The 13,939-nt window shown below is 39.1% G+C and overlaps 1 protein-coding gene across 5 annotated transcripts in view; it reads left to right on the top strand.

Moving 5' to 3' along the window:
* Positions 1 to 11,374, top strand: part of TSC1 (TSC complex subunit 1) — a 55,836-nt gene extending 44,462 nt beyond the window's left edge. For all 5 annotated transcript variants that reach the window (XM_075015833.1, XM_075015834.1, XM_075015836.1 and 2 more), the window contains 7 exons: positions 1,401 to 1,567; positions 2,532 to 2,714; positions 3,096 to 3,206; positions 4,030 to 4,152; positions 6,027 to 6,214; positions 6,539 to 6,697; positions 8,184 to 11,374. In XM_075015833.1, coding sequence (XP_074871934.1) covers positions 1,401 to 1,567; positions 2,532 to 2,714; positions 3,096 to 3,206; positions 4,030 to 4,152; positions 6,027 to 6,214; positions 6,539 to 6,697; positions 8,184 to 8,688 — 1,436 coding nt within the window. In that variant the 3' untranslated portion in view covers positions 8,689 to 11,374. The remainder of the gene's footprint in view (positions 1 to 1,400; positions 1,568 to 2,531; positions 2,715 to 3,095; positions 3,207 to 4,029; positions 4,153 to 6,026; positions 6,215 to 6,538; positions 6,698 to 8,183) is intronic.
* Positions 11,375 to 13,939: the final 2,565 nt, after the last annotated feature.

Here is a 13,939-nt window from a genome sequence, read left to right as displayed (position 1 = left end):
GATTCCTTGGGGGTGAGGGGATAGGAAGAGCAGAAAAAGGGATTAAAAAAAAAGAGTTTGAAAAATCCTTATAACTGTGAGGCAGAAAGGTTTTAAAACAGAATTAATTTTTAGACACATTTGTCAGATTCCCTTAATTCAAATATAGCCCTCCTCTGTGTTCCCTTGAGCCACGTAGAAGGCCCAGTTGAGTCATAATTGACTTCAGCACAGTTTTTTCAATCAAAAGCCTACCCTGTACGCTGTTTCCAAACTTTCCTAAGAGTTGTCTGTGCTTAGGAATGCTTTTAGATATGTGTATGTTTCTAAGGTTGAATTGTGAAATAACAAAGGAGTGTGAAATTGATCTGCCTGAAATCTTACCAGTGGCTTTGTGGGAGATATCAGTTCCTGAAATATTTAAAACTGTAATTTTAAATGATTTGAGGCTAATCTCAGTCTTACCACATTTAGCTGGTGCAGTAAAAGCCATGCCCTGTAATTTTTCATTATTTCCCAAAAATAATAATGTAAGCCACAGGCACAGCACTCATGAGCTGTGAAAACATGGAATGTGAGGAGAAAATGTTGGCAGGGAAATAGACTTCAGTTTCAGGTTTCAAATGCGTTGTTGTATTTTTAAAAAGAATTTATGGAGGTTGTGTAGACTGGATGAATGGCTCTCAGCTTGAAAATTGGAAGGCCCTGAATTCTTATTTTATGTCACTGATTTGCTGGGTAGCTGTGTGCAAGTCAGTTCTTTCAAACGTTCTAGCTAAAAAGAGCGATGGGAGCCACTGGAAGTCAGTGGGACTTAAGTGGCTAAGGGTATGTCTACACCACAGAGAAAATAATGTGGCAGCCAGTATTAGAACCTAGGTCAGTTGGCTTGGTCTGGAAAGTTAAAAATAGCCGTGTAAAGGTTGTCACACAGGCTAGAGCCTGGGCTTTGATATCTCACAAGATTGTAGGGTCTTGGAGCCCAGTCTCCAGTCTGAGTGGGTCAGCACTGCTGTATTTAGCCCAGCAGCCCTGCAAGACCAAGTCAGCTGGCCCAGGCTCTGAGACTTGGTGCTGTATGTTTTTACTTTGTAGTGTAGACTAATCCAATCTCAGTTTCTAAAAATGGCTTGTAGGCATTCTAAAAATCTTTACCCCATCTGTAAAATATAGATAATAAATTTGTACCTATGAACTGTGGGTATGATGAGGATTAAAAGCGTTATAGAGCTTTATACATGTGAAGCTTTCTGCTAACTATTCGAACTTTCCTTTACATTCCTCATTTTTTCCGTTCAATGTGGTTTAAAAATAACCCCAGAAGAGTGAAATGAACTTGGAGGATGTAAGTTTGAATGTCTGTAATAGAATCAAATATACCTGTAATAGAAAACTCCACTTTGTCATTTCACTCTGTCCAGGTTCTCCCCCTTCTGATGAGATTCACACCCTGCGTAACCAGCTGCTTTTGCTACACAACCAGTTATTATATGAACGCTTCAAAAGGCAGCAACATGCCCTTCGGAACCGGCGGCTCCTGCGCAAAGTGATCAAAGCAACTGCACTGGAGGAACATAATGCTGCCATGGTGAGAAAGCATTTAAGAATTGTGCATCCCAAGAAGTGCTACCTTTAATACATCACTATCAAATCTATCAGTACGTGCTCTAGACAGCATCTGTTATAGTATCATAGAACTTTAAACTTTTAAAGTATTTGTTATTGAAGTCTTTTTGGTTTTTGTGTTTTGTGTTTTTTGTAAAGCAACCTTCAAACATTCCACTTATTGTGGATTGAATTGTGAATAATTTTAATGCCTTATGATTTGTGTAAACTGGTATTATACCCTTAAGGGAATTGAAATGAACATGTATCTGGAGAAGCCAACTGGCTTAAATAACAACCAAACTTACCTTAGAAGGATATTGTGATTTAACAGTTAATGTTCTGCTTGCTTAATATTTGGGTAACCTTAACATTAGGCTAGCAATGTTCTGACATTTCCTGAAGAGGTACGTGCTTTCCACTTGCGGGGTAATACTGTCAGAAAGCAACTATCTCAAGTGTGTTTTCTCTTTCAGTTTCTAGTCTGAATCTGGCCATCTAAGTGGTGTGGATTCTGTGTGAAATAACTTTAGTCTTGTTTTGAATTCTTATGCTCCCATTATAAAAGCTTCCATCTGAACTGGAATATTTGCTGCCATTATATCAGAGAAGCTAATAACTAATTGTTGGAAATGGAACCACTCTGTCTTCCCTGAGGCTGTCCAGTTAGGTTACCATGGGAGCATGGGGTGATGAGGAACCTACATAACTGCAATTTCCAGTTTCAGCCTGACACCTTTAACCATTTCTTTTAAAACCCTACCCAAAAAACCTTTTATACAAGGAGAATATAAAAGTACTGTAAAATAACCAAGTTTGAAGACTATGCTAGTAGTGTGTCTTGGTTTTTATCCTTTATTTCCTGGTTGACTTGAGGCAGTGATCTGTCATGTACTAATTGACACAGCACATTTTTTATCTGACTTTTGGTATATGGTTCTGGACAGAAAGATCAGCTGAAACTACAGGAAAAAGATATCCAGTCCTTGAAGCTTAGTCTTCAGAAAGAGCAGACCAGGTACTACCACTTTCAGGAGGAGCATGATAATATTGTGGCTCAGCTTCACAGCCAGATCCGACAGCTGCAACTTGACAGGGAAGAATTCTACAACCAGAGCCAGGAATTGCAGGTATGAAACTTAACATGGAAAAGCTATAGTGAACAAATAACCTAGCTTTAAAAATAAACCCCATAATTACATGGCATGAAATGGCTCTTCCATATTAAAGTTCTCAGTCCAATGCAAATAAAACAACATGCAGTTAAAGATTCATTTAATGAAGTTATTTTCATTATTTGTGGCATTTCTTTTATTTTGCTGTATGTGGAATTTAGAAATGTCAAATTGTATTCCTTTAATCCTTAGATAATGGTGATAATTTTAAGTGTTTTAACCCATAACTGCTGATTATGCTTTGCGGGGGAGTGCTGGCCATCCTGCCAAATGTGTATTTTGCTAGGTAGATAGAACAGTTTCCAAACATTAAGCCTTTGCTTTCTATCTGAGCAGACCAAGCTGGAGGACTGTAGGAATATGATTGCAGATTTGAGGTTCAAATTAAAGAAAGCCAATAACAAGGTGTGTCACACAGAATTGCTCCTCAGTCAAGTTTCTCAGAAGGTAAGATTTGCCTTGTGGCCCTATTTTCTTGCTAGTACCCATTCTCAAATTTCTCTTAGATGTGGGTCAGTCTTCTGGAGTTTGATTTTGTGCACCTAGAATAGATGCATGAAATTGAACTATCTCGGGTTGTCAGTCAACCCCTATACACCTTGATATCATGAGGAGTAAGGGAGTTTGATAGGAGAAACTCTCCCTTCGATCTCCCTCTGTGTTAACGGCAAGGTAAGTCGATTGCAGATAAGTCAGTTTTAACTATGCATTTGCTGTACCTGAAGTCGACTTAGCTCCCTAGTGTAGACCAAGCCTCAGTTCCTCACAGGGATTCCATCATTTTGCGTAAGCCGCTTTTCATACTACTACTGAGTTCCATGGTATTGATTTTAAGTAAGTGAGAACAGCAAGTATATGGAGAATTTTATACTGAAGAAATTAAACGGCAGCTGAAATCTTGCTCCTTGTTTTGGATCTCTGGCCCACCTTTGGAATTTTAAAGATGGAACAGTATGTGCTTGGATTAAAGCTTTCCTTATATGTTTCTATATGTATGTTAGACAGCCCTCTCATAAACTAAGGGGCCTTCACCTAACAGGCTGAAGGGCTAAGCTAATTAAATGCTACATGTGTCTCCTGGGATGCCCCAACTTTACCTGCAGCAACTTTTGAGGAAAATCCATTCACGTGATTGTTGCAATTTCCTGCTACTTTTTCTAAGCATTCTGGTATTTTTTTTACAATAAAAATAACCCACAGACATAGTGTAGAGCAGGTGTGACACTTAGATAAACTATTCACAGTGGAATCTGCTATTTTTTGTTTTAAGCTGTCCAACAGTGAGTCAGTCCAACAGCAGATGGAGTTCTTGAATAGGCAACTTCTGGTACTTGGGGAGGTCAATGAGCTGTACTTGGAACAGCTGCAGCACAAGCATGCAGACACATCGAAGGTAAGGTATATGGGTTACAGGAAAGGCCCTTTCTAGGAAGATTTGCGTATGATCATAATCCAGTTCAGTGGTGGCTTTTCAGTGAAGAAGGAAATTCTTTACAAATCAGCGAATAAACTGACAAAAGTGTTTGCAACCTATTTCAAAGCAAAGGAAGGAATATTTAACATGATTTGTCTTCCATTGAGAGCTTTTGTGTTGTTCATGCTAGGCTATTCAGTCTGTCTACAAATAACTGCTAAGATGGCATAGTTTTTACCAGATAAAGTGATTACTTTTACTGTTCTGGGAAAAACTAGTTAGTCACAATTTAGGGCATTTTGAATTTTAAAAACTGTTTAATGCACACCATATTACATTTAACTATATATTCAAGTTATGATTAAATAACGTAGTAGGTACATAGATTAATTTAGCGTTGTACAAATAAAGTATAACTACAGTGGGTATAATACTAGTACAGGTTGAACATCTCTAATCTGGCACCCTTGGGACCTGACCAATGATGGACATGAGAATTTGCAGGACCAAGGGAAGTCAATATTGTATAGCAGCATTACCAACACTTCCACTGGTTATTGGGCTCTTAGAAGACATTTAGGGGTAAATTACAGCTAAATTACGGCACAGGACACTGAGAACCAGGACTGATGGCTGGAAACAAAAGTTATGGGACCATGGAAAACTTAGCCACATCCATGATAAGTGGCCATCCAGCTAATTAAAATCATGCTAGATTATAGATGTTACCAGACAAGAGACTTCTGGATTGGAGAGGTTCAACCTGTATATAACTATACTGAAAACAATGGAATGTCTGTACATGTTTTGGTTTATTGATTTCTCAAGGAAGTTATATATGTCATGAGTCATTCTAGTTTTCAGTATTATAACCAAATATTAAAAATGTTATATGAAAATAATAATGGAGAATTGTAGACTCGAGGCATTAAGCCATTTAGAAGCATGCAAAGTTGTATGCTAGCAGCCCATTTGATTTGACTTAAACTCTTGTACTCTGGGTGGAGCATAGATCAGCTACAAGTCATGCAGCAAAAGACCAACTCTGATGTAGTGGATGGAGGAATAAATTCAGTCTAGTTCTGAATGGGTGTATCCAAAGGTTGAAAAAAGTTGTTCTGTGGTTGCTGAACATTTCCTGCAGTTTATTCTGGTTTAAACTGGATGTGACCAGCTATTTACTAGCAACCTGTTATAAACTACCTTTTCATGGCCAGTTCCCAACCCTGAATAGGTTCATTAACCTTGGAAACTTCCATTCATATTACCTTGGAGCAAAAATCCATATATCACTTAATTTTGTAGGTGAAGGTAAAGAGCGCGTGCTGCTTGGGGTACTGCATGGGAAGCCATTTAGGAATCACTTCAACTGTTGTTATTTAAAGTGCTGATCTCCTGGACTGACACTTACCTTTCATGTTCCTGTTCCTTACTTTTTTGGTAACAGTTGTAAAGATAATGTGGTTTTATTACCCCTGCTCAGGGAAATATTTTTTACCAAAAGGGCAAGTGACATTTACAGCACAATGTATCTGCTTTTAGCTGAGAGATAGCAACCACGAAAGGTGAACTATAAAGGCATAAACAAAGCACCTGTTATTGGCTCTTTAAGGGCCACATTTTAAATTGAAAATTATCCATTGTACTTTGATCCAGGGCTGACAAATCTTACCCGTACTGTCTGCATGCCTATAAATGCTACAAACATATGAGAACTCAGTCCCTACTAAAAGTTCTATTTAAAACCGCAATCCTTCCTCTCCAGTGAAATCATGAGTTTCAGCTTTTACTTGTGTTTGTGGAATGTGACGCTAACTGATGATTGCTTGATAACAGAATACCCCTCTTTTCAGGAAGTGGAAATGATGCAGGCTGCTTTTCAAAAAGAACTGGAGAAAGCAAAATTGTGTGTTCAACAGCAAAGCCAGAGACTTGATGCATCCCAGAAGCGGATAGTCGAGCTGGAGTCTCAGCTTTCTAAGAGAGACCATCTGTTACTGGAGCAAAAGAAATATCTGGAGGATGTCAAAATTCATGCAAGGTTGGGATTTGTTTCAGTAACTGATACTAACTTAAGCTATAAATAACATTGTTTGCAGTGTTGTAGCTGCATAGGTCCCAGGGTATTGGAGAAACAGGGTGGGTGAGGTAATTTCTTTTATTGGACCAGCGTCTGTTGGTGAAGGAGACAAGTTTACATGAAACTCTTCTTCAGGGCCTGGAGAAGTTTTGTGTAACCTCAAAAGGAAGCTTGTGTCCTACACCAGTAGAGGTTGGTATAATAAAACATATCATGTCCTTTTAAAGAAGGGTTATATATTTTGCGAAATTTAGATTGGTAGTAATAAGCTCTTTGTATTTGTAGAGGCCAACTGCAAGCCATGGAGAGCAGATACAAAGCCCAGAAAAGAATTACACAAGCATTTGAGCTGGAGATTTTAGATCTGTATGGCCGATGGGAAAAGGATAGCCTGTTAAAAAAACTTGATGAAAAAACAGAAGCAGCTGAAGCAGCAGAAGAAAGGTAAGCTTAGTTAGCTACTAACAAGCTGCTAGAGGTAAATTTCCCTTAGTAATGTTTGACATTCAGTGTCTGCTACCCTAAAGCATCCAAGTACTTTACTCTACGTTGTGAAGCATCAGTTTTTCCCATTCTTGCAGGTGGTTAAACTGAGGTGAGTGACTTGTCCAAGTCACCAGTCTGTCAACAACAGAGTAGATGATAAACTGTAATGTAGCTCTTTAGTAACCAAATACTGTGCAAACTAGCTACAAGGTAAGAGTTCTACTAGAACATCCTTTGTTTTTTCCCTGAAGAATCTGCACTCTTATAGCATACATCCAGGGCCTATCATTTCAATCTGCAGCACAATAGAATTTTCTTAACTATTTTGATTACTGGATAATGAATCTAGTTAAGCTTGTCTGATTTGGGCAACTCTGTCCTTTTGTAACAATTAGTTGACTGGTAGGAACTAATGAGGACAGCATAGACAATACAGTCTATTTTAAGTAGAATGTTTCCAGTGAAGTATCCTTATCTTATTGGCACTTCATTCATGTTGCATTAAATATGGACCTTTAGGATGGCTAATATCCAAAACTGGATACTGAGATCTAATCTGAACTATGCTGCATTTATCATGAAAATTGTTGAATGCTCATTATGCCCATAGAAGGCTGAGGAATTGACTGTCTTTTCTGGGCTAAAACACTGGCAGTTGTGAGGCATTGTTTCTCACAACTTGTCTAGATTTACTGTCATCACCAAGCAAAACTTGTTGGGCCTGAATTGTTTAGGTAGGATATGTCTGGGTATATTTTGAATTGAAGCTGAGTATCTGGAAGTCAAAGAAAAGTTCTCTCTGTATTGCTTTCATTAGTGTCTTGAGATTTATGTCTGGGTTTAAAAGGAGGCTCTCCCATGAGGAGGGAAATACTAACCTTGATTATATACAACAGTGACCTTTGCCATCTTAGGAATCTGTGTGTTCTGCTGATCAGCATCCCCATGTGTATGGTTTTAAATAAGTCCTTCCTGCTCAAGAGGTTTCCTGTTCCTAACTCTGTATATTATCAGAATAGCTTAAAAACAACAAAAACAATAATATAGCAAGAGCAGCTATTGTACAGTTATTCTTGGCATGCCTGAACAAGTCCAAATAGCATCTACAATCCCATTCCCTTTCTAAAGCAGTGAGGATGCAGGTAAATTCTACCCTTTGGATCTTTGTCCGTCTTGTACCTAGCTCCATCATTGGGTGTCAGATGTTAAATCTGTAATGTTGATTATCTTTCTTGCTATAGTAATGTTCAGTGGGTTTTGCCATGCTGCAGGATTGAATGAAAGGAGAGATGACTGAAAGCATGCTTAAGCACATCTGAAGTCGCAGAGATAAAAACTAATCTAAGTAAACTGCCTTCTGTTCCAGCAAGTTGATCTCTTCACAATGTGTTGTCATAGCTGCCATTACTTTGACCCCTTTTTCTTTCTGTCTCCTTCCAAACAGGATGGATTGTAGTAATGAAGGTTTTGCTGACTCTGTGGCAGGATACAGTGAAGAGGTAATTGGTAGAAATGGAGAGACCAAACCTCCGAGCATGCGAGGTAGCAGTAGTAGTAAAGGTGGCAGCAGCAGTGAGCTGTCCACCCCAGAAAAAACCCAGAACCAGAGAATGGGGCAGTTCAGCAGTCGCTGGGAAGCATCCGTGTTGCTGGAGCCCTCCACTAGTGTCCCACTAACTGTAGGCTCACTCCCTATCTCTAAGAGCTTTCTTGGAATGAAGGTGCGTGAATTATTCCGCAACAAGAGCGAGAGCCAGTGTGATGAGGAGGGTCTGACCATCAACAGTCTTTCTGACACTCTAAAGAATGAACTGTGTAAAGATCCAAGCATGGAGGCAAAGGTTCCTTCAAGCCCCGACAACCCCAGCCCCTCTCCCATGAACCAGGAAAGCAGTGTTGGACCGCTTCATATCATGGACTACAATGAAAGTCATCATGACCACAGTTAAAAAGAAAGTTAGTCAATCAGTGTTATTTTCATATTCTTGGCATAGAACAGGAGGCATGAATGCAAGTTTAAGTGAAAGCTTTTGTTTCATGGGTCTGAGCAGCTAGCTCATGCAGTGGAAACAGGACTGATGTTTTTGTACAAGATGACTGCTGAATGAATGCAAAATGGATGGAGCGTCTGGAATTGTAATGCCCAGCCTAATTTTCTTTTGCTTCTCCTCACAGATCCATCATTAGCAGCGTGTACTAATTTGAAGGGGCAACTGTTAGGATTTATAAGTATTCTTTCCCTTCTCTCCTTCCCAATGAGTGGTTGCATCCTATGAACTTGAGTGCAATATGAGGCCAAATTAACCTTTGTGAATCTACCTATGAATGGTTAGTGTTTTACTTAGCTGAAATGTCCCAGCAAGCTTCCAGTCTAGAACAGTTAATTGTGTTGCCCTTGCAGGTGGCTTGGGTGATGTTCTGGAATGAAGCAAAAACAGAGTTTCTAGTGCATTCGTCTGAAGGTCTTTATTTTGCCTACTTGTTTTCCCCCATTCAGTTTTTATTAGATTGGATTTTGGTCAAGTGACTGGTTAAAAAGACCACACATCTGCAAACTAATGCTGCATTGAGCCCAGTTCATAATCATTGTTTCTTACGTCCTTAACATTTCGTGCAAACTTACATGTGAGCAAATATTGTCTCTCCCCTGGGAACTGCATACTATTTGCTGAGGTCTTGTTAAAACACTATTGCTTCTTATTTGGGTTTGGGGGTGGGTAAGAGGGATGTTCATTGTTTGTCTTGACAAACTGATACTTTTCTGACATTAAACTATTCTGTGATTGGAGGTGATGAGAACGGAATACTGGGTGCAGGGAGATCCAGACAAGCACAGTATATAGAGATCTTGTGTCAAGTGGCAGGTTCATCAAAATGTTCAAGTAGGTGTTTTGCAGATGATTCTGTAAATGTTTCTCTAAGCTGTAAGACAATTGTGCTGCCAGGACTTGACTTTTCATTGTGGCCTTTGTCCAGGCCAACCAAAACCATCTCATTCTGGGTTGAAAAGTCTGAAACCTTTGTCTTCCCAGAAGTAGTTTCTAAGATTCCAGGCTTGACTCAAGAATCTTTGGATAGGCTTTCAGTGGAAATCCTCCCCCAAGTACTCTATTCTTTTCTTAGATACAGGTGTCATAACAGTCCAGTTTGTGACTATCCAGTTCTCTCCTTTTCTCTGTCTACACTTCCCTTCCACTCTACTCTCCCAACCAGCTTAGCTTGCTGTTGGGAAAGGGGTGTGTAGCTCAAAAAGACATATAGGACCCAGTCCTGCAGCCTTCCCATGTTTGTTGTTCTCATTGATATTGATGGTGGAGCCTTGCATGCAGAAGGACATTGGGATCAGGATTCACGTCAGTCGTCAGACTCTGATCTCCTTCCTGTCAGAACAGATCCATTATTAGGAAATGAGAACTTCGTTTATGTGAGAGTCTGGTAGGCCTGAGTTTAAGGTCACGTAGTCTGTAACATGATCCTTTCAAGCTTCAGAGCTCCAGTTCACTGACATTAATTTGTTCCTACCTTTACAGATGTAGCCTTTTTGTCCTTTTTATCCAGTCTACATGGGTGGTGGAATATTCTGAGAAGTAACTACACTTGTTGCACCCAGTTTTTCTAGCTTGACCTAGTCCTGAATAGGGATAGAACTGATAAAATCAGGCTGGCATCTTGCTAACCTGACAAACAGAGCGGCTGTGATTTCTTCCCCCATCCCTCACTTGCCCAACCAAACAATACCTTCCTTTCCACCTTTCCCATAACACCTGTGGTCTAAATACATTTCTGCCTTTGGTGTCTCATTCAGTCCTGACTCTGAAAGGAAAGGGGAACTTTTTTGGTTTTGTCAAAGCTTTGAACCTGCACAAAATAGGAAAGAGTGCCACTTCCAGGTGGCATTGACACGTCTGTATTCCTAAGACTTAATAGCAAATGATTGAAGATTCACAGGCTTTGCATGCCACTCATCCAGAAGTGAAGAGTTTGCACATTACCCCTAAAAAGGTTAGTTCTGCTATTGTATCCAGTTCTGTTCCAAGAATCAATTAAACCATCCCTTGAGTTTGGCAATTCCCAACAGACTCGTCTGCCCAGGTGATTCACTTTTTTTAATGGAGGGGCTTTTTTTTGTTGTTGTTTAGTAGCAAACGTGCTCTGAGGCTAATCAGAGCCCATCAGCAGGTGGCCTTTTCTCTTTTAAAAAGGGTGTTAGCACTGGGATGGAATCTGAAACAAGGTTTATTTATGGACCATGAAGATTATGGAGGAACAAATTTTGCCATGTTTTTGTAAATCTCTAAAATTATGGATCTACTGTAGTAGTAACTTGCATTGTGTTTAAAGGGATTCCATCAGTGAAGTGGAGACAGATTTATTTTAATCGACTGCTTTTAGTTAAATCTAAAAATGCTGTCTTTGTCCAAAGTTAATCTGTTCCCTGCCTCGCTCTTTGTAAGCATGTTAAACAATCCACATTAAATGCCATAAATATGAAATACAAGGAAAAATGGTACAATCTAAGCTAAAGAAAACTTAAACCAAAAGGAGGTTTTGCTGTCCTTATTAGAATGTTCTAAAATGTCAAGGCAGTTGCTTGTGTTTAACTGTGAACAAATAAAAATGTATTGTTTTGCACTATTCTGCATTGAACTCCTTTGCAAGCTGAGCCTTCAGGGGAGAAGATCTGTATGGGTTAACTACACTGACTAAACGTGAGCTGTGCAGAAACAAGATTCACTTTCAGAGGTCCAAGTGTGTTACAAAACAGATAAATGACCTGTCTGTGTGGTGGAGTCCTTTATATAACCTTTCATTATAGAAAGCATGAGCAATTTTTCCCTCTTTGTAAAATAGCTTTGTATGATCCCATAATTTAACTGTACACCTAGAACTTTTAGGCTACATCTATGTTAGAGAGTTTTGACAACAAAACCAGGGCTTTGTTTACAAAACTCATGGAAAATCTACCACAAAATGCATTTTGTTGAGAAAACCCTGGTTTTGGAAAACATTCACATCTACTACAGATGATCCAGTTAGAATCATCTTAATGGTTTGACTTGTATTTGAACCTTGTCAGCTAGTTATTACTATGATTTGAGGTTGTGTCTACATGACGCTTTCCACTTTGGGACTTTTTTTGAGAAGGAACCTATGAACAGCATACGGAATTGTGCACAATGAAGTACCAGCAAACCTGTAGACCAACTTCTGAAATGCAGTGGGACAGCCATGCTTAAATACAAGTTAGCAAAAAGATATAGTTTCAGAAGCTGACCTGAGCTCTTACAATTGGAGTGAGAATGAAAACAAAGAGCACAAATACAACATTTTTAGAACCAAAAAAAAAGTTGCTCTTCAAGCATGTATCTCCAGTGATGCAGTTAGAGGGAAACTAACATTTTCAACTGCACAAAGCAACTTGGACTGCTTGATGTAAAGAGATGATCGTGTTGCACAGATCAACTACTTATATGGAGATGAACTTCATCTGTGTAATAAGATTTATGGGGAGCCTACCACACTTCAGATTCTGACTGTGAGGTTCAGGTAATGTGGAAAGCTGTGTTTGGACCCTCTGCACTGCAGTGAATTTTACCAATACAATATAAATGGCAGAAAAACCTCAAACAGAATCTTGACTATCTTTTTATTAAATGTTATGTATCTCAATACAAATTTAATATTCAAAAGCTGTACTTGCCAACAAAGATTATTTTCCCACAAAGGTAGAAAGAGAAATAAAGTATCTTCCTTTCTTTCTAATGCTCATAAACACAACCATAAATAAGAATAAAACATTTCATACAGTAGGAAGGGAGAAGACTCAATTATTCATTTTACTTGACTTCCTGAGTCAGTACTAGAATTCCTCAGTGAATCAAGATTTTATTATTTTAGCTTCTTAACTCTTGATGCAATGGTAGGGATTTTTTTTTAAAAGTTAAAAATTATTTGACACCTGAAGTTTAGGGAAATTTGAATTATCCACTTGCCATCTTGTTTGTATAAATGCTAGAGACTTCCCTTTCTAGGCAAATACTAGTTAAAATGTAAATATGTTCGATTTGTGAGACTAATTTTAATCCCAAATAGCTTAAATGGCTTTATTTCCCTTCTTGATTATACTTCCTATGGTCCAGATTATGCAAATCTTTTTGCAGAGAGTTCTCATACAATCAAAACTGTTTCATGATAACTTTGATCACCAGCCCTGACCACGTCAACCACACCATCAAGGGCTCCTTCCCCTTCACATGTACTACTGAAATATGTGCCAGCAATTCCCCTCTGTCATATGCAGTGTCAGTGTAAAAGAATAAATGGATACAAAGCAGGTATTGGGAGTGGTGACATACAAAAACCTGCAGGAGAACACATCAGTCTCCCCAGACACTCGATAACAGATTTAAAGGTAGCCATCCTACTACTACTACTACAACAAAGTAAACCTTCAAAAACAGACTCCAAAGAGAAACTGCAGAGCTACAATTCATTTGCAAGTTTGACACCCTCAATGAAGGATCGAGCAAATACCGGGAATGGCTGGCCAGCTACAAATGCAGTTTCTGCTCTCGTGTTCACACCTCCACATCAGCTGCTGGAAGTGGGCTACATCCTCCCTGACTGAATTCACCTCATCAATTCTGGCCTTCCTCTTTATTGGTACTCCCTTCTTTTCATGAGCCTTCATATTTAGACCTGCTTCTGGGATCTCCACTACATGCATCTGACGAAGTGGGTGTTTACCCACGAAAGCTTACGCTCCAAAAATCTTAGCCTTCCAGGTGCCACAGGACTTCTTGTTGTTTTTGCAAATTAATTCAGTGTGTTATGGACCATTGTATTTTAAGATGTAGAATTCTATGTGCTTAGCTGTACATTATACTGTATGTATGACTTAGCTTTGGGGTACTTTAGTAAAACTGCTGTATTTGGTTGTGGTGAGATGTAAGGGAAGGACCACCTGAATTTATTATGCAGGGCCATCTAGAGCCTTAACCTATGTAGGATGTAGAGGAATTAAGGACACTTTGACGTATTCAGCACATATGTAAGATTTCAAGCCCCAGTCTATTTTGTGTTCTCCTTTTGCCTGTAACAGCCTATACATTCTCCATCTGCTGTGGTACTTTAAGGAATTAGAAAAGTTTGTGCTGGTCAGAAAAGGTACTATCATGCTGTCGCAGAATGAGCATGACA

The sequence above is a fragment of the Carettochelys insculpta genome, chromosome 21 (genome assembly GCF_033958435.1).
Source record: "Carettochelys insculpta isolate YL-2023 chromosome 21, ASM3395843v1, whole genome shotgun sequence".
Lineage (NCBI taxonomy): Eukaryota > Metazoa > Chordata > Testudines > Carettochelyidae > Carettochelys > Carettochelys insculpta.
This window is presented reverse-complemented; position numbering and strand designations above follow the sequence as displayed.